Here is a 21,542-nt window from a genome sequence, read left to right as displayed (position 1 = left end):
GTCTGTGCTCCTGTAGGAACTCAGTCTATTGGACCCACATTGACGGAATTTCTACAGGGACCAATGAAGGGGTCTCCATGCGTAACAAAAAAAGGACAGCTATGCAGTTAGTGCAATAAATGTTCCTAAGCTTTGCTTACTGTGTTATTCATTGTGCTGTAATACTATGAAGTTTATTATGTTGTATTTTTTCCTATGGAAATTCTATTAAGGGTCACTTACTTACCAAGTTTATTGCATCACAAACACAGTCCAAAACACTCTGTGCTGCTGTGGCTGATGCCACTTTTTTTTTTTTTTTTTAAGAGACCAAATGTTGTAATAATGCTTTACTAAAATATTCAGCAGAATTTATGTATAATTGTCTTTATATGTGTACTGACTCTTTTCAAATCATTTTAATGGTGACATTTTATTTTCTGCCTTTAATTTGTGGATATTAATACAGATAATTGTAGTATTGTTCCAGTTTAATATACAGAGCTTTGTTGTATTACATTGTAAACACATGAGGAGAAACCATGTGCATAAAATATGACACCACTCAAATACTTAACAAAGGAAGTACATAAGGGTCAAAACAAGACACGAAGAAGATCACTGCAATTGAATCCTGAAAAAGACGTCAACTCATAGGATTCTCTGTAGAGGATATCTCTATTTTCAGAAAACCTCATTTATAAAAAGGACGGTAGATTGTATCTCCAGAGCACAATAACCTACATCATGCCGAAATGGGGAAGAGCAAGACATTGGCTGCATTGCCTTGAATTAATCGGAGTATGCTACTTATTTGCCTTTTAATGTGCTTTGTTTATGTTCCTACAAAGAAAGTGTAAAATGCATAATGGAAACAAGTTGTCGTGTGTGTTTTGTCCGCTTCTTGCTTTTATTAATTATGGACTGGTCAATGTTCCTGTATACTGTTGAACTGTATATTTATGTCTTATGTTGAATACAGCAGTTATCAAGCATTATATATTATGTAATACCTGAGACAATGTGACAAATCATTTCACCTAGTCTATTTTGAACTGTTCAATATAAGGTCACCACAATATATAAAAAGGTGCCTGAAAAATCAACCTCTAACAGTAATGAAGCTGCTTTTTAGGAAGATCAGTGAAGCTGTGGAATTGTCTCCATGAGGAACTGAATAGTATAAGCATCTGATGGCTGAATGGTGACCTATGCATCTGATGGCTCTAGGGTTCAGAACACAAGGCTTAGGGGGCTTTACCTTCCTCTGCCGCCATTTCTGGTTAATGGATTTTTATTTTGGTCCAATCATACAATAAAACTTCAACAATGCCCTCTAAACATTGGGGAGGTTCTAGTGGCTGGACACTGACGACATGTTCTTTCAATGCTTGTGGTGAAAAAAATTACCATAAATGCTTTTAATATACATCTGTTTTGAATATACAGCCTTGTTTTATACAAAAAGTACACTCTTAGGGTCGCTTCACATGTACCGGATCTGCAGCGTGAAATCCGCAGCCCCCTGGCCTGGCTGATGGGGGAGCAGGGGAGCCGGGAGCCTCACACACAGCCGTGGCGCCAAGCAGGTAATGTATGTTCTAGGCAGCAGGATGCAGGGGGTTAAAGGGGCTGGGTCATACGCTGGCAATGGAATAAAAATTCCGCTGTGGGTATGTGACCCATTCACTTCACACTACCAGGATCCACATCTACAGGATTTCGCTGCAAACTGTGTGAAATCCACTGCGGATCCGGTGTGTGTGAAGCTACCCTTAGAGACACTAAGTTAATAGAGGGGCATTCCCTAATAGGACTATCATTCATTCCCCATTATAGAGGATCTGGTCCTGTCCTGCATTGCACAGATAGCCCATTAAGGTGGGAATTGTGTAACGCCTCATGGCACGCCATCAAAATTTGCTGCAGGACACCCCACAGGTTATAGCTGATTGTTGGGGTTTTCAGCAGAGGTGTTTGACCTTCTATTATCTTTAGGAAACATTTCTTACTAAAAATGATAGTTCAAAAAAACTCCTTTAACAGTGTAAAAAAAATATCTGATATCTAATTCTCTGTTAAAGCTATATAAGTGAAGTGGTTTGAACCAGAGCCTTCAACTCTATCCAGATCTCCCATACAATTTCTGGCTTATTCTACACAGTATAGACTAGAGTTTATTATTATATTGAAAATAAGGCTATGTTTTTACCTTTCATTTTATGGTGTGAATATAGCTTCATGCTTATTAGTATTTGTGACATTTACAAAAACGTGATATTTTGTGTTTTCACTTGACAATGTTATTTTGTAAAAAAAAAAAAAAACCACAAATCATTATTATTTTATGTCAGTTTCCAACGGAAAGTTGTGATAGCGAATCTGACTCAAGCAGTGAGGATAACCCAATTGAGCGGAGCTTTGTTGTGGTAAGGAAAGAAATTCAAAGTTGTTTTCATCTTGGCATATAAGATGGAATACCAAGATGTTTATATTAATGTATACCACAAGATTACACATATAATATAATATACTGCTATATGTATAGTTCACAAGCCTATATGCCTCACCATTAACGCTTATTCCCCATACTACCCCCCCCCCCCCCCCCCCCCCACACACACACACACACACAGCAACATGGGTGAGTTTCCCACTGGAATGGAGCTGCAGTCTTGAGTGCACACTGCTGCTCCATTCATTGTTTATGGGACTACTTTATATGGCCACGTACTGTACTTTGCTATCATTGACAGATCCATAGATGGTGAATTTAGTGGCAAATGCAAACATGCTTAAAAGGGTTATCCATAATTTGGAAAAAATAAACACAGCTACTTTCTTGCACCATCTCTGTCCTCAGGTTGTGTGTGGTATTATTACATTTCACCTCCAGTCACTTCAGTGGAACTAAGCTGTGAAACCACACCCAAACTGAGGACACAATTGGTGCTGTTTCTGTAAGAAAGAAGCCATGTTTTTATAGGCATGGGTAACCCCTTCTGATATGAGACTCAATACCTGTATCTCGAGATTGTGGAGATACTTAACTCAAAAATAAAAATGTGAGGCACCCTCAATCGTGGAAATGTCCCCTTATTTCTTATCCCACAGAAGATGAAGTGGTCCTTCAGGGAATTCTGCCCTCCCTGCAGCATACAGCTTCTTTGCTGATTATTGACAAAACCATGGGACATGTGAAAAGCCCGTAAGCAGCATTTCCTCTAGAATTATTTAATTTTCTTTGAAATAACAAATAAAGGGTTATTTACACAATGGTGATGATGGCACTGATGATTTCTTATCTACTTATGAACTGTAAGTGGACCCGGTCTACACCAGCAATAGAGATGAGCGTAAGTCGAGCACACATAGGATGTATCCATGTTTTCCCAGACTCCATAGGGCTGCATTCAACTTCTTCAGCTGTGCTCATCTCTGACGAGCAGAGCTCCACTGTAAGCCCTCTGTGCCACTGCTACTAGCTATAAGTGTACATTCAGGGTGATCCGTTAGAGAGTAGTGCTGGTGTGACCATTCTCTTTTGTTGTATACAGCATTCATGGCTATGTTTCTGACTATGCAACATATGTACAAACCAATTAGACGAAGTCACAACTCTCATTATGAAGTCACTGAATGTCACCAAAGAATTTACATAAATAAGGTTACCATCCACATACCAGGCAGAAGTGCCAAATGAGTATACATTATAAACCTTGCCAGCTAAAAGTCTCCATACCCAACAGTGCCAATAGAATCAAGTGGTATATACCATGTTGTGGTTTAGAGCAGTTGAGGGATAGTTCTCTGGTGGCCTATGGTGGTGAAGTGGATGTTGTCACAATCATTTTGGTTGCCTTTAAATATAGCTATGTGGCATGCCTTTAAGAAAAAAACAGGACAGTCTTTCAAGGGATAATGCACTATGAAGTTAAATGTTTCAATATATCCTTATGGAGGTTCGCTCTCAACTAACTTAAAATCACATCTTTTACAAGCAGCTCTTAAGTTTGGATAAAGTTGACACAAGAAAGAGGGGACTTAGCTATCATAAATGAATCTGACATTATGAAGCAATACATTACAGTTATTAGTGTGCAGGTGATATGTGCCACAATCCCTTCCAGTCCTACTGCTAAAAAGATGAGTTGTGCTGAATTGTAACTATATCAACACATTTAAATTATTTTTTTCTGCCACTGTAATAAAGGTGCACATGGTAGACTGACAGTATACGTAGGGCCACTTGTGCTCTGGATAAAACTGTATATTGCCCACCGAGTCTCATTCATGGGATCTAGTGGGATCATTGGAACTGTGGACAGCCATCAAGTATCAGATAGTCACTAGGGTATCCACAGGTAAAATCCAAAGTGGAATCACAATGCAAGAGACCATTGGTCTGATGCAAAATGCTATATGGTGTGCAGTGTACAGGAACAAAATTAATGCATGAAGACGATGACCCCCGGATCAGACATGTCACATGTTGATTTGTGGCAACATTGCATCTTTGCACCCTACAAGTGCTTTGCAACACAAGCTGCATATGAAGGCAGACATCAGATTTTCAGAATCTGAAAATCAGGCAATGTTTATATCCATTTTAGCTAACAGAATTCTGTATACCTTTTTAAATGTTGTTTTCAGTAAGTCAGAGTATAATTTTATCATCTTTCTTTTGTATATTTTTCTTTTTGGAGAGAGTTGACTGTAAAAACCTAAATGCAAATGTTTTTGCTGCTCATTGCAAGTAAGACAGATTGCATACAGAATTCCTTGAAATCTCTACTTACCTTTACAAAACGGCTTTTATGACTAGAGATGGCGGCGTCCCTCACAGGCCCACGATTGCTCACCGCTGCAGCCATCAGATGCAGGAGACTCTCAGGAGGAGCAGGGGAGACAGATCAGCTCTCTGGGAAAGACCCCTCAAGTACCACTGTCAGCTGGAGCCTGAGAAAGCCACCGCACTTCCTTGCCAGGATTGGCTCGCTTACAGGAAACAGAGGTCTTCGGGGAGAATCCCTGGTAAGCCTGCGGTGCCATGAGGGAAGATACAGGGCCAGGTCTTGAGTGATTAGGTGCACTGTATTAGCAGGGTACAGAAGGATAAGCAACAGGATCACTGGAACTCCGAGCAGGTGCGTCCATTCAGGTGAACATCCAGACCACGCCCCTGTAGTATCTGTTTTCCAGGCATCCGTATTGCTGCATTCATCTTTTTTATCCCCTGGGAGTCAAATACAAGAGCGTTCTGCATTTAGCGAAACAGAGCTTGCAGTACTTTTGCTCATCTCTAATGATGACGATCATTTAAGAGAATAACTGAGATAAAACAGAATTCAATGCCAGCAAGCTTCTGTCGTTATGTGGCCGTTATTTGCCCTTATTTTTTTACATTATGGGAACATGGCCTGTATTTGTTTTTGTTTTTTAAACACAATTCTTACATTTAGTAGGCAAAGATGCTACATAGCCCAAAGTATGCTGTCCTGATTCACTTGATTTTGTTCAGAGCAGACACTATAATTCTAGCATATGGCCATTTAGTCACACAAGTGGTAGCGGTAGAATGGCTTATAGTGAAAAGCATCGTTCTAGATTGAGTTATTTTGCCAATTAAAGGGACTGTTACAGAATTTCTGAAACATCTGCAGTTTGTGAACAGTAAATGCTTTTATTAAAGACACATACGTCTGATACCACTTTAATGTTGTAGATGAGATTGTTATTTCAGTGATCTACAACTATTTTTTTTTTCTGCAGATTCCGTCACAAAGCAGCTTATAGATCTTTTGAATCGTGTGCTCATGGATTTCTTATACTCAAATGCAGAATTCCAATACCTGTATGTGTGGTCAGCCTAGTTAGGAGCACTTTCCCAGATTCACCAAGACTGCGCTCTACCCTTCTTCAGACTGTTCAGATGAAGAAATGGCATATTATGTATAGCCTGACCTTGTATCTTTACAGTTTTTACTATCTGAAAATGTACATATTAGTTTTGTTTGGAGCTGTTGATTTTAACTACAAGATATTTGTAAACAATTTGTAATCCTTTTTTTTCTGCTTCAGTTATTTAATAAACTTGTTTCCTACATGCCATTTTCACAATAAAATCCGGAAAAAAATTAATGATGTTGTGTCCCCCCCCCCCCCTCCTCAGTCTGTTAACATTCTAGTGTGCTTATTAAAGCGACTCTGTACCCACAATCTGTCCCCCCCCCCCCCCCCAAACCACTTGTACCTTCGGATAGCTGCTTTTAATCCAAGATCTGTCCTGGGGTCCGTTCGGCAGGGAATGCAGTTATTGTCATAAAAACAACTTTTAATCCTGCAGCACTGTGTCTAACGGCCGGGGCTTACATTTGTATATGCATTAGGCTGGCACCACCTCTCCGTCCTTCCTTCCCACCCCTCCTCATCATTAGGAATGCTCCAGGAACATTTACTGCTGTTTGAGCCTTGCACAGGTGTATTAACGATCCAGCCTATGTTCATTATACACACAGGTTGGGAATAGGAAGCCTGGAGCATTCCTAATGATGAGGAGGGTGGAAAGGAAGGACAGAGAAGGTGTGCCAGCCTAATGCATATACAAATGTAAGCCCCGGCTGTTAGACACAGTGCTGCAGGATTAAAAGTTGTTTTTAGACAATAACTGCATCCCCTGCCAAACGGACCCCAGGACAGATCTTGGATTAAAAGCAGCTATCCGAAGGTACAAGCGGTTTGGGGGGGGTCAGAGTGTTTGCGCCTTATTTCCCTTATTTTGACCCAGGTCAGCAAAAGTCATACATTTCTGGAGACTCTTATATCTGAGTAGTCAAATATTTTGTAGTCTCAACAAAGGTTACCCGAAAGTATAGTAGAAATGGTTCAAATAATATGGTATAATTTACAAAAATATCTGCATTAATAATTTTCCATTTTAAAATGTCAACATTGTCATTTTGCTAACTTTTTACTTGGTCATCAAAGCGATTTCTGCAAAGTAGGCAAATTGAGAAAATGCTCTTCAGAAGGACATGCTGTGTAATGGGCAATTTACTATTGTGTTTTCTTTGCACAATGTGACAAAACAGTGGTCTTGACATCACATGCTTGAATTAAATAATCTTTTGTTTTATGGAACTGTAAAGTATATGTACATTTATAAGCCTTACAATTGTCAAAAAAAGCTTGTTAAAGGTGTACTCCGGCAAAAATCTCTTTTAAATGAACTGGTTTCAGAAAGTTTTTTATTTAAATTTTTAATTTACTTCTATTTAAAATATCTATATTCATTTTTCCCATACTTATCCAGAGCAGTAGCAAATCCCCATAGCAAACCTCTCCTGCTCTTGTCAGCAGAGAGCTCTGTGGAAGACTGAAAAGAAAACCACATTTCATGCAGGACACACAACAGCTGATAAGTACTGAAAGCCTTGAGAGTCTTAAATAAAAGTAAATTTAAAATCTATATACCTTTCTGAAACCAGTTGATTTGAAAGAAAAAGATTTTTGCTGGTGTTTCCCTGTTGCGAATTTGCACTATAACGATCAAATTCGAACGATAATCGTATGTGTAAACGCAGCGAGCGATCGAACGACGAGCGAAAAATCGTTTATTTTGATCTTTTAACAGGTTCTTAAATCGTCGTTCGCAAAAAATCGCCAATCGTTCCGTGTAAACAGTCGTCGTGCGATAGTCCGGCCGCCCCCTGCTCGCAGCCCGGCCCCCCGCTAATCCCCAGCCCCCTGCGCCGGCTTGATCGCCACCCCCGCCGCTCCGATCGCCTCCCCCCCCCACCGCCGCTCCGATCGCCCCCGCCGGCCCGGCCGCGAGCATACATTACCTGCTCCGCGTAGCAGGTCTTCGACATCCCCGACTCCGCTCTTCAGTGCACTGATTAGCTGAAGAGGGGAGCCGGGAATTTCAAACGGCTCCTCTTCAGCCAATCAGTGCTGAAAAGGAGCCGTTTGAAATTCCCGGCTCCCCTCTTCAGCCAATCAGTGCACTGAAGAGCGGAGTCGGGGATGTCGAAGACCTGCTACGCGGAGCAGGTAACGTATTCTCGCGGACAGGCCGACGGGGGCGGTCGGGGGGGGGGGGTGTGGCGATTGGAGCAGCGGGGGGGCGATCGGAGCGGTACTATGATGTTGTGAGAGTAACAGGTATTACATGATTATACACATATTAGAGTAAAAGGTCCAAATGGAATGCAAGCTCAAATCAACTAGCAGCAAACATCTGTCTCAGAGGAGCAGCATGATAATTATATTATAATATCATCCTATTGCACAATCCCAAGGTTAGCACCAAGATAGCAACAACATAAAAAAGTTTGTATATTTTGTAAATCACATTGCACAATGCTCATTACATACTGTAGAAATGTAAACCACTGTGTTTAGACACTATGGGGGAGATTTATCAAACATGGTGTAAAGTGAAACTGGCTCAGTTGCCCCTAGCAACCAATCAGATTCCACTTTCCATTCCTCACAGACTGTTTAGAAAGTGAAAGGTGGAATCTGGTTGCTAGGGGCAACTGGGCCTGTTTCACTTTACACCATGTTTGATAAACCTTCCCCAATAACGCTGTATCTGTGCCCCAGAGCGTCCATATAATGATACCAGTTGCACAATGCCCCTGAGAGTTTAGTGCCTTCACTTCCTGGGAAAGAATCATGCGCAAGCACAGTTGTCTCCCTGCTTGTAGACTTAGACCTGACAGTAAAAACTCTTGACCTGTCACTAGGATAGGATATGTTTAGTTTTTTTTTGTGACATCCCCACAAGTCTCCCTAAGGAGTCATTCTTTAGCATTGCAGGAAAGCTGAGTCGCATATCCAGCCGAATCCCCACCCTATGCCGAACCAATCTGTTTCTGTCTTATAGATCAGTCCGCAGGTGGATGTCTGTTCATTAAATTAGAACTTTAGCAGAGAGACATGTATTACACTGCCAGATCCTCAATAACGTAGGTCTTGCTGACCTAAATATACTTGTTACAGTACAAATCTTGGTGTTTCCGCAGCTCAAGTGTCTGGAAGTACTTCTGCTATAGAAATGAGATGTATGCACAGATTTGTTGCCGCATGAAACATTGGCACATAAGGTTGGCCTATTTAAGCTGGCCATAGACATAACAATTTTATGTTTGTTTCTTTTAAAACAGCACCACAACTGTCTTCAGGTTTTGTGTGCTATTACAACTCTGCTCTATTTCACACACAACCTGTGGACAAGAAAAGCAGTCTTTGTAATCCTGGAGGACTATTGTAAAGTGCATATCCCCAACAATATTTGCCACTATGTAATACCTTGTGTTACCTTGTACTTTGTAAGTTTTGGCCATTCAAATGCCAGTAATATGTGGATGTGGCGGATTATAATGTGGGCGGTTTGGGCGGCCACCCGGGCCCCGAGGCTCCAGGGGGGCCCATTCCACGCCACCCACATTATAATCCACCACTGACTCTCTTGTACTGTCCCCCGGCACGAGGAGCTCTCTGATGCGCGCGCTGCCGGGATAGGACGGGACACCCCCGGCAGCCGCGCATCAGCCGGGAGGCGAGAGGCTCGACGGGGGAATGGACAGCAGGTGAGTTGTTTTGTTTTTGTTTTTTTGTGTTATCTGCTGACTGCAGTGCACAGAGGGGGAAGAGGGTGACCATCTATAAGGGGGGGAAGAGGGGGGACCATCTATAAGGGGGGGGGGGAAGAGGGGGACCATCTATAAGGGGGAAAGAGGGGGACCATCTCCTATAGGATTAGCACCCTCCTCTCCTGACATCCTCTGTGCTGCTGGGACCTCTCCTATAGGATTAGCACTCTCCTCTCCTGACATCCCCTCTCCTGACATCCTCTGTGCTGCTGGGACCTCCCCTATAAGATCAGCACCCTACTTTCCTGACATCCTCTGTGCTGCTGGGACCCTGCGACTTCCCCTATAAGGTCAGCACCCTCCTCTCCTGACATCCTCTGTGCAGCAAGGGGCCAAACATTATGTTTATTGAATCCAGCAGGGAGGGGAGGCAGGCAGTGTTTATTGGGGACAGCATGGGGGGGGGGGGGGGAGGAAGGGGCCAGATTGGGTGGACAGCCCAGGGCCCAGGGTACATTTAATCCGCTACTGGTGGCAGGCTTTACTTATCACATTAACTTTGCTGTTCTTTTTAGAGAAAGAGAACAGTATTGTTGTATGCATAATATAAAACAGAACTGGAGCAATTTATCTCTCATCCCACCAAAATAATGGCAGAGATGAGCAGAACACCTACATGGAGTCACAGTATAAATGTGGGAACTCTAGGGTAGGAAGGGGATGAGTAACAATAGTGTGGGAGAACAGATCATGTCACATTGAAGTGCGGGGAGTTTGTTCCTAGTATATAATTATGTGCCTACATGTCAGGACTACAAAAGGATATTGTGTATTGTGCGAAGGAATATGTGATACCTGAGTGTTGTGTGGGAAACAAGTTTCCTATGCATGTGAAGCCACATAAAATATATCAAATGTATTTTGTCAGAAATAAAGTCCTGTAGACTCCATAATAAGCATATACGCCCCCTTAATATTGGATTTTATGGTTTTAGTTTATCGTAGCCTCTGTATCTGTAATAAGGTGAACAGATCAAGGCTGTAGTCTGAACTGTGGAATATGTAGATCTTTGCAATGGCCTTAATACTCTGGTCATCACAAGGCTTGGGCTGTACAGCAACATGCATGACCATAATATTTTTGTGACTTGTTTAACTTTCTGTCAACTTTATTACAATTGTGATTTGGCTGTTATGAAAATAGCCAAATTGCAGACAAGTTGCAAGTAAGTTACAGTTGCCTTCTACTTGCATTGAGGTCAGTGGTGGCATGTGCAACTAAAAATACATTAACAATGTTTATCACTGACATTATGTGCAACTCTCTGTGATCTATGTGTAGCGTGACTAAATCAGTGCAGACCTTGTCTAATTCATGAGTCTCCACAGGAGGGCACTGATGTCATACTAATGTAGTAAAATTCGCCAAATAGTGAGGAATCTTCTTGAATCTCATCTGTAGATAAGTGCAGATGAACTTTTGTATGTAGTGGTGCTTAAAAATTGTTACCAATCAAAATATTGTATGTTAATGGATATAAAGTAGCACTTGTGAAAGCATGTAAGCAAGCATTGGTTGGCTGTATGTAGTTATGCTGGCATGTTAGCAAGAAAATGGGAGTTTCTAACTGAATTCTATTCTTCCTCCGCAGTTAATGGTTGTGGTTGGAGGCCAGGCTCCCAAGGCAATCCGCAGTGTGGAGTGCTATGATTTCAAAGAGGAACAGTGGCACCAAGTGGCTGAACTGCCGTCAAGGAGATGTAGATCAGGTTTGTTCACCTTAATGCTGCTTTCCCCCTCCAATGAACCTAGACATCGCTTAAAGGGTACCATGAAGCTGATTGGGTTACCTACATGGTCTCTAGACTCAATAGCATGATAGGATTAACTAATGACACTGGATTTTAATGACACAAGCGGATTTTCAGAGGATGTCACAAGTCCTCTTTAATTACTGATATTTAAAAATTTCAAGTCTTTAAAGGAACCATTCACGCTAAAAAACGGCCATAAAGCTAAGGAAACGTGCTTGTACATCACCCAGCACGCTTCCCAAACATACCCCTGTACCATGCATACCAGGTACATATAAACTGCAAAGTTAGTTTAATTATCTCCTGCACTGTATGTAAATTACCTGCTAAGTAGTCATGGTGGGTGGGTGGCTTGTTCAAGTAGTCATGGTGGGCGAGTGGCTTGTTCAAGTAGTCACGGTTCTGGGCTGGCTCCGGCGCTGTTATCACGCCCCTTCGGTTGTGTTGAAAAGAACTGCATGCTGACGTCACCTGGAGGGGGGGGGGGCTGTACTACGCATGCGCAGCATATTAAAGCCGTCGGCGCGGCAGACATGCAATGCCGTCTCCCACGGGTGACGTCAGCATGCAGTTCTTCTCAACACATAATTAAACTGACTTTGCGGTTTATATGTACATGGTACGCAGGGTACAGGGGTAAGTTTGGGAAGCATGCTGGGTGATGTATCAGCACATTTCCTTAGCTTTATGGCCGTTTTTAGCGTGATTGGTTCCCTTTAGGTACTTATCAGCTGCTGTATATCCTGCAGGAAGTGGTGTATTCTTTCAGTTCTCTCTGCTGCCACCTCTGTCCATGTCAGGAACTGTCCAGACAGTAGCAAATTGTCATAGAAATCCTTTCCTGCTGTGGGCATTCCCTGTCTTCCCTGCAGCAGAGAGCATGGTGTCAGACTGGAGAGAATACTACACTTCCTGCAGGACATGATCTGATATGTACTGAAAGGCTTGAGATTTTTAAATAGCTGTAATTTAGAAACCTGTATAACCTTCTGATACCAGTTGATTTGAAAACAATTTTTTTCACTGGAGTACTATTTTAATCCCAATAATTAAACAATTTGTCTTTCACACACACCGTATCGCAGTGAATTTTCTGTTGCAGATATACACAGCAGATTTGGTATAAATAACTGAACACAGCATCAAATCTGCACCATCAAATCTGCTGAGGATCATCTGCTGCGCATCGTTCGTGTGTATTAGCACCCACAAAGTACATTTGGTTCTGCAAATAGAAAAGCTAGAAAAAAAAGTTATGGCTCTTAGAAGGAAAAAGAGGAAAAAATGCAGATTCAATAATTCCTGGGCCCTTGGGGGTTAAACATTCTTTCTAGGTGTGTTATGCTGCACTTCTGTTTTTTTAACAAAGAAACTTAAAGCTGCTTTTAATCCAAAATCTGTCCTGGGGTCCGTTCGGCAGGTGATACAGTTTTTGTCCTAAAAAACAACTTTTAAACCTGCAGCCCATGCCAAACGGGCGTGGCTTAGTATATCTGTGCCCTAACTTTGCACCACCCCTCCGTCCCTCCTTCCCACCCCCTTCATCATTAGGAATGCCACTGGGACATTTTCTTCTTGCTGAACATTGCACAGGTGCCTTAATGATCCAGCCCATGTGCCAGGCTAACACAGGTGAGGAATAGGAGACAATCTGCCTGGAGCATTCCTAATGATGAGGAGGGCGGGGAGGAGGGACAGAGAGGTTGTGCCAGCCTAATGAAAAGTTGTTTTTTAGGACAATAACTGGATCCCCTGCCAAACGGACCCCAGGACAGATTTTGGATTAAAAGCAGCTATCTTGAAGGTACAAGTGGTTTTGAGGGTCACATTGTGGGTAAAGATTTGCTTTGAGACAAAAAGCCTATACAATATGAAGATTTGCACCTCTTTCTGTGGTTTAGACCCATTAAGGGCACAAAAAGGTGCAAAACAACCAAGCCTGTATATTAAAAATATGCATGATATACCATTTGCTTAATACGTTGCAAGAGTTATACAAGTTGAAGATGCAATAGAAAATAAAAAGCAGTATTGATTTTTTTTTTTTTTATATAGGTGTGGTGTATATGAATGGACATGTGTTTGCTGTTGGTGGATTTAATGGATCTCTCAGAGTTCGCACAGTGGATTCCTATGACCCAGTGAAGGACCAATGGATAAGTGTGGCAAACATGCAAGACAGGAGAAGTACTCTAGGGGCTGCAGTCCTCAATGGACTTCTGTATGCTGTTGGAGGATTTGATGGCAGTACAGGTATGAATTTACGGGGCATGTTACCTTATTAGCAGTGCAGTCATAACTTTTTAAAATGTTTAACCTATTTTTTGCTTCTCTATATGTTATCAGCAATGTTCATAACTGTTATGTAATTGTGTTTCCTTTATTATAAAAAAAATATGCTCCAAGCATACAAAATCTTAGTACATGTGATATAGTGGGGCAGATTTACTAATATAATCTAATACTTAAAACTAGACAAATTTGGTTAAATTTAATGATAACCATTAGATTAACATTAAACCAAAATTTTACTCTAATTCTGACATACACAGGCCCTCTTTTCCACATTACGACTTCTAAGTCATTATCCCATTATCCACAAAATGGCAACAAAATTTGCAATAGTAAATGTTTTTGAGGATATTTGTATAAATCAGTAGACAAGGTCATGGCAGCCAAAGTGTACATGTACAAAACAAGATTTATTTATTTTAAGTAATAAAGCACCTTTATATGTTAAAAACAAAAATATAAAAAAAAAAGTACAGTGGTGCCTTGGATTACAAGCATAATTCGTTCCGGGAATGTGTTTGTAATCCAAATCCACTCTTAAACCAAAGCAAATTTTCCTAAAAGAAATCACTGATATGCAGACAGTTGGTTCCACACCCCAAAAATAATGATTTATTATTATGAATAACATGTAAAACAAACATTTAGAAACAGCTGGATGTGTCCTATTAAAAGTTACTGTACAGTGTAGCAAGCAGCATGTGGTGTATAATGTATAGTAACTGCATAAACCTGAAAACAGCTGCAGTTTGTAGATACAGGATGGAACTGCAGATCCCCAAAATGCAGTAGTGTAGTACAACAGGCTAGAATAGAGAAGCAGGGCTGCTGTCAGAGGTCTTTGTGGTCACATGACAGCAATGGGTAAGGGGAATGTGTCCAGCATGGACCAATCAGGAAAGGAGAATCACAGAGCTGTGCAGGTGGACAGTGACAGAAACTTTATATACCGCAGTGTGTATAGCTGAGTGTAAGTGCAGGCACATTATAGCAGCAGTGTGTATAGGTGAGTGTGAGTGCAGGCACATTATAGCAGCAGTGCGTATAGCTGAGTGTGAGTGCAGGCACATTATAGCAGCAGTGTGTATAGCTTTATAGAGTGTAAGGGCTTATTCACACGATCCGTGAGGCGATCCAGGGGAGAATCGTGGCACGGATCCTCTAGCCGGAGCACATAGGGTATAAAGTGAGAAAAAATAATGATTTGGCCATTATCACTTCCTGGCCTCAATCCTGTTGAGGACATGTTGAGCATCCTTTAGAGAAAGACAAATGAGAGTGGCCATCAATGTACTTCAAAACACCAGCAACACTGGCATCCTCAAAGGAAATACAAGTTCAATGGATAAAAAAGTCCTTAAAGTCCTCTGAAAGAAGAGCTCGTATTATCAGCAACTTGTAACTTGATCTGTAAATATAACATTTTTTTATTTATTTAAAGGTTGATGGGCAACCTTTTGAGCTTGGTGTTTCAACATTCGGCAAAAAAAACAAGTATAATTTTGGATGGTGTGTAACTTCAGGGAAAAAACACTATAATTTTGTGATCCCCACATAAACACTTCCCCACCTGACCCCCATTCCCACACACACCTCCACCTGCTGCCCCTCCCCCCCCCACACACACACAACCCCACATGACCCCCATCCCCACCTTACCCATCCCTAGACCCCTCACACACACACACACACTACCCTCGTAACCCCCATCCCTCACAGCACACACTGTGGATTAGAACACCGTGGGCTGTCAATGGTCGTGTGCCAGGTGACATCTGGGTGGTACGTGGGGCGGGGAATACGTGGTGGGGTCAGGCAAGGGTACGGCCTATCTACTGTTATATCGGCGCTGCTGGGGCTGTGCTGGAGCTGGCATGTGGCCGTGTGTCAGTGAACATGGCTACGCGTGTCAGCACCGTCATAGGTTCGCCATCAGGGATTTAGGGAAAACAAGCAAAAATGCCATAATAGTTTGAAACATAGTGTAATATTGTAATCACTTATATATACCGTGTCCCAACTGTGGTAAAAAAAAAATGCATTTCGGACCACTTGGTCCTTAATCATGGTTCTGCATGATGCTTGTACAGTATGTGGATCACCATTCTAGTGATAAAATTTAAGCTAATACATAATGTGGCACGTGCAGATTATATAATATCATGATATTTCGGTAGCATTTACTACTCTGATTTACTTAGTGTAAGCTCATGAAGGGGATATGACTCTAATATGTGTTTGTAGGTCTGGCGACTGTTGAAGCTTATAATGTGAAGGCAAATGAATGGTTTCATGTAGCACCAATGAACACTAGAAGAAGTAGTGTTGGAGTTGGTGTTGTCGGAGGTGAGTTCTGTAAATTCTGGTTAGTACTTTCAGAAACAACATATTGAGATTTCACTAATGCTTTAATGTTATGCATTTCTGTACTTTCCAGGTATGCTATATGCTGTTGGAGGTTATGATGGGGCATCACGACAGTGTCTTAGCACAGTTGAATGTTATAACCCTAGTACAAATGAATGGAGTTACATATCCGAAATGGGCACACGAAGGAGTGGAGCAGGTATGAAAAGTAGATGTAGAAGGAGTTTATACTTACAGAAAATGTATCTGCACATGTTTAAAGTGGCACTGTCAGCCCCTTTTTGCATTATGACTTCGCTACACAGGTGTAAAGCAGTTTTCGTACCTTATTTTATATCATAGTGCTTGTTCCAGTAAAAAGTGATCTTTTATCATCTATGGATTGTGCTTCCTGGGGGGGGGCTCAACGGTCCTCAATGGCCATTGGAACAGGCCAACCTAAAGGTCCAGGCCCCACCCCTCTAAGTCAGGCCATACTAATGGCCGCTGAGGGGGCAAGGCCTATGCAATGATGTCACAGGCGCGATGTGCGCAGGGAGAAGTGCCGCTTCAGCAATGAAGCCTTGCCCAGGTAGCCACAGATGATAAAAGATCACTTTTTACTGGAACGAGCACCATGACGTATGATATAAAATAAAATAAAACTGCAAAATTTACTCTTAACACCTGTGTAAAGAAGTCACAATGTATCTGGTACGTCATTACGCTGCTAGGAGGGGTTCAGAAGGGCCCTGCTCTGAACCACCACGCTGACAGCTGCATTTAGATGCTTTCAAAAGCCGATTACTGGTGTCTAGTGAACAGATCGTCCCCCCATCGCGGCCGGGCTTCATTGATGCTGATCCCGGGTTGGCAATCCATGTTGCCTGTCGCTTGAAGAACATACCTTAGGGTGAATGACATAAACACCAGACCCCCCCCCCCCCCCCAAAAAAAAAAAGATAAAAAATAAATAAATAAAAGTTATACAAATTATCACTATACACTTATTATGGGAAATGCTTGAAAAGTGTTTTTTTCCCTGTACTTACTACTACATCAAGGCTTCACTTCCTGGATAAAATGGTGATGTCACAACCCAACTCCCAGAGCTGTGCGGGCTGTGGCTGCTGGAGAGGATGATGGCAGGGGGATGCTTAGTGTCCCTCCAGTGGCCTGTGTCCCTCAGTGTCCCTCTGCCATCATCCTCTCCAGCAGCCACAGCCCGCACAGCTCTGGGAGTCGGGTCGTGACATCACCATGTTATCCAGGAAGTGAAGCCTTGATGCAGTAGTAAGTGAAGGGATAAAAGCACTTTATAAGCATTTCCTGTAATAAGTGTATATTGGTGATTTGTATAACTTCTGGGGGGCAGTACAATACTTTAATAAAAAAATTTGCTGGACTTCTCGTTTATTCATCTGATATTAATACCTTAAAAGAGTACTCCGGCAATTTACTTTTTACACTTAATTACCACACATTACGAAGTTATACTTTTGTAATGTGTGTCAATAAGCTATCTGGCCCTGTCTGTCCCCCCCCCGAAGTTAAATAAAGTATACATACCCAATAATTGTGGACCCTGTCCTCTTCTCCCAGGCGCCATCTTGGGTCGATGTCATCAGAGCAGGGGGCGGGCCTGGTCTTATTCCTCTTTGCTGTCTTCCACAGCAGTGAATGGGAGAGGAAAAGGCTGCTGGTGCACTTGGGCACCAGCAGCCTTTTCATTGGCTGGAGCGCACCAAATGGCTTCCAGCTTGCTCAGCCCTGCTGTGATGACATCGACCCAAGATGGCGCCCGGGAAAAGAGGACAGGACAGCAGCCCTTTCTCTCCCATTCACTGCTCTGCAACCTGGAAGTGAGGGAGATCGGAGGATAACGGGAGATTTAAGCAGCGATTGTCACCGGAGGTATGCTAAGTATATTAGCTGTGTGTGTCTGTGGTTTTTTTTTCTGCTGGAGTACACCTTTAAGGTCCTATTTTGCAGAGTGATTATCTGCCATATATAAGGGGGGGATATCACCCTGTGGAATAGAGCCAGCTCATCAGTGTATAGTTCACTTTAAAAATAGAGTAGCCTGAAAGTAACACTGAGTATAAAGTAAGTTGGTGTATATCGCACACAAAACTCTCTGAAGTATTTACAACAGGTATGCACAGTGTGTGTATGACCAGTAGACTCCAAAGCAGATAAAATGAGTATTCCCATCTCAAATATGCAGATACTGTATGTCATACATTTTTATGGTGGAACCCGCATCTGTTGGTAGAATGGGAGTCCCCAGGTCTTTCTGGCTTGGTCATGGTAGCCCAAGAGATGAGCAGATGTTTTACACACTCATTTTAATTCTCATATTAGTAATTAAAAGTTGTGGAATCAGAGTGGCACCTGTCTCAGATATCTGTCATACTGCATGTTTGAAATTAGTATACCTCTCTTGGGGTACATACAGGGTTTACCACAGATTTGATATTGTGAATTTAATTCTGAATAAATTAATTTAACTAAATGATTGAACACATTTACAGCATGAGATCTGCAGCAAGCACTGTATATATAATAACAATAATAATAATATTTATTTGTATAGCGCCAACAGATTCCGCAGGGCTTATTTAAATATATAAATACAATACAGGTTATATTTATATTAAATTATACAATTAATAAATTAAAATAAAATTAAAGATACAGAATTAGAGACCTGCTCTCAAGAGTGTATAGACTAGGATGACTGGTGACACAAGAGGCAACAAGGGCTTTATTTGTCAATGTTCCAGTCATTGTACATAGAGTCTCAAAATGCCTATAGGTGATTGAGCGAGCCAGTCACACGCCATTTTCTGAGCTAAGGTAGCAAGTACAAAGTAGCTGGCACAAAAGTGGTTATAGAGAGGATGCAGAAGGGATAGCAGAGAGGGAGACAAGATTAGGAAAGGTTATAAGTGCAAATGAAGAGATGAGTCTTCAGGGAACGCTTGAAACTGGGGATGTTGGAAATTAGTCTGAGCTCTTTGGGTAGGGAGTTCCAGAGAACTGGTGTTGCACGAGAGAACTCTTGGAGGTGGGAATGAGAGGTTCTGATTATGGAAGAGGTTAGTGTAAGGTCATTAGCAGAACGCAGAGCACAGGTAGGATGGTAGGTGGAGATGAGTATATGTAAATGTTATTAGAGATGAGCGAACCTCGAGCATGCTCGAGTCGATCCGAACCCGAACTTTCGGCATTTGATTAGCGGTGGCTGCTGAACTTGGATAAAGCCCTAAGGCTATGTGGAAATCATGGATATAGTCATTGGCTGTATCCATGTTTTCCAGACAACCTTAGAGCTTTATCAAAGTTCAGCAGCCCCAGCTAATCAAATACCGAACGTTCGGGTTCGGATCGACTCGAAGCCGAACCCGGTTCGCTCATCTCTACCCTTTATGATTATAATGGCTTGTTGATCTGAGCCTCCATCATATGATGTACATACCATAGATTGCATGTGCATGGTTACAGACAAACTATGAAGACATCATCATTTCATTAATATTGTTTGTAGGTGTGGGAGTGTTAAATGGATTGCTGTATGCAGTTGGAGGCCATGACGGTCCATTAGTTAGAAAAAGTGTTGAAGTCTTTGACCCCTCTACTAATCTGTGGAAGCAAGTTGCCGACATGAATATGTGCCGGAGAAATGCAGGTATGTTTCTTGCCGTGCTACATAAAAAAGAAAACACCAGAATTAGGGATGGTCCGAACCTGTTTCGGTTCGGGTTCGTATGAACCCGAACTCTTAGAAATGATTCCCGCTGTCTGCCCGCTCCGTTGAGAGGGTGGATACAGCGGGAGGACCGCCTGGAAAACTGGGATGCAGCCATAACCATAGGCTGTATCCCAGTTTTCCAGGCGGTCCTCCCTGCTGCACGGAGCGGGCAGACAGCGGGAATCTGATGCCGAGCGTTCGAGTTCATTCGAACCCGAACCTCGGCAGGTTCGGACCATCCCTAACCAGAATGGTCATCTAATCTCTGGCTACATTTCAGTCTCCAAGTTACTGTGTCTAAAAAAAAAAAAATGTGGAGAGAAGTCACATGGAAAATCACCATACCTTCTTGCGCCATTTAAATAGTACATCAGTACAGTGGCATCAAAAGGAGCCTATTAGTGTGAGAATCGTGTCACAGCTCACTTTCCTGACCACTCTTATCTACTGCTGTATATTGTTTGTGATGCATAGAGCATTGTTTACTTTACTCTTTAAGTTTGAAGATTGCTGGGTAATTGCCTGTCAGCAAGGTGACTTCTATTGAACATGCAACATTTTTGCCAGACTTCTCCTTTAAGTATTGTATTACCCCCCCAAAAGTTATACAAATCACCAATATACACTTTTCCCTGCACTTACTACTGCATCAAGACTTTACTTCCTGGATAACATGGTGATGTCACGACCGGACTCCCAGAGCTGTGCGGGCTCTGGCTGCTGGAGAGGATGATGGCAGGGGGACACTGAGGGACACAGGGCACTGGAGGGACACTGAGCATCCCCCTGCCATCATCCTCTCCAGCAGCCACAGCCCACACTGCTCTGGGATTCGGGTCGTGACATCATTGTTTTATCTAGGAAGTGAAGCCTTGATGCAGTAGTAAGTGCAGGGGAAAAAGCACTTTTATGTGCATTTCCCGTAATAAGTGTATATCGGTGATTTGTATAACTTCTGGGGGGCAATACAATACTTTAATTAAAATTTTCGCCAGACTTCTCCATTACATATTGGGAGTTCTCATATCGCTTTTGGTCATGTGGAAAAGCAGGTTCAAATGAACACCAGTGCCTACATTTATTAAGACTGTTGTTTCTTACACTCTTCTAAAAAAAAAAAAAAAAAAAAAAGTGCACCAAATTTAATAAAATTTGCATTCATTTTAAGCTGCTAGATACAATTTATTTTATAAACTTTCATACTAAAACAAATTACTATTTTATAAAATTACATTTTCAGAAATGTTTTTGAATCTGAAGTGAACAAGAAGCCACATTTTAAGATCATTTTTTCTATATTATGGAAGTTACTGTTTATCCTTGTGGAGACCACAGGCAGTTTAGAAAGTTCTACAGGCAAAGTTTCTTGAAAAAAGTGTGCAAAGTAGCTCCTCTTCAAATGAAAGACCCCTTCCTATAGGTAGCTACCCTGTAGGCCAGTGTCTAAGCTATAATAGAGCTTTGAGAGGTGTAGAGATTCTGCCAGAGACATCTCATCTGGAGATGGCACTCTTTTGGAGTTTTTGCTCCCTATCAGTAGAGTGCAGATTCAAGTTGAATGGATAAGATGCTTTTGCAGCAGCTCTTGAAAGGTAAGAAACAATACTTTCCAAGAGTTGCTTTAAAGCGACTCTCTACCCACAATCTTTTCCCCCCAAACCACTTGTACCTTTGGATAGCTGCTTTTAATCCAAGATCTGCCCTGGGGTCCGTTTGGCAGGTGATGCAGTTATTCTCCTAAAAACAACTTTTAATCC

The 21,542-nt window shown here is 42.0% G+C and overlaps 1 protein-coding gene across 1 annotated transcript in view; it reads left to right on the top strand.

Annotated features, from left to right (window-relative positions):
* Positions 1 to 21,542, top strand: part of KLHL2 (kelch like family member 2) — a 121,483-nt gene that overhangs the window by 88,140 nt on the left and 11,801 nt on the right. The window contains exons 9-13 of the mRNA XM_069977838.1: positions 11,231 to 11,348; positions 13,449 to 13,646; positions 15,930 to 16,031; positions 16,123 to 16,251; positions 19,582 to 19,722. Coding sequence (XP_069833939.1) covers positions 11,231 to 11,348; positions 13,449 to 13,646; positions 15,930 to 16,031; positions 16,123 to 16,251; positions 19,582 to 19,722 — 688 coding nt within the window. The remainder of the gene's footprint in view (positions 1 to 11,230; positions 11,349 to 13,448; positions 13,647 to 15,929; positions 16,032 to 16,122; positions 16,252 to 19,581; positions 19,723 to 21,542) is intronic.

Source organism: Dendropsophus ebraccatus, chromosome 7, assembly GCF_027789765.1.
Source record: "Dendropsophus ebraccatus isolate aDenEbr1 chromosome 7, aDenEbr1.pat, whole genome shotgun sequence".
Taxonomy (NCBI): Eukaryota; Metazoa; Chordata; class Amphibia; order Anura; family Hylidae; genus Dendropsophus; species Dendropsophus ebraccatus.
Note: the sequence above shows the minus strand (reverse complement) of the source record. Positions and strands in the feature narration are given on the sequence as shown.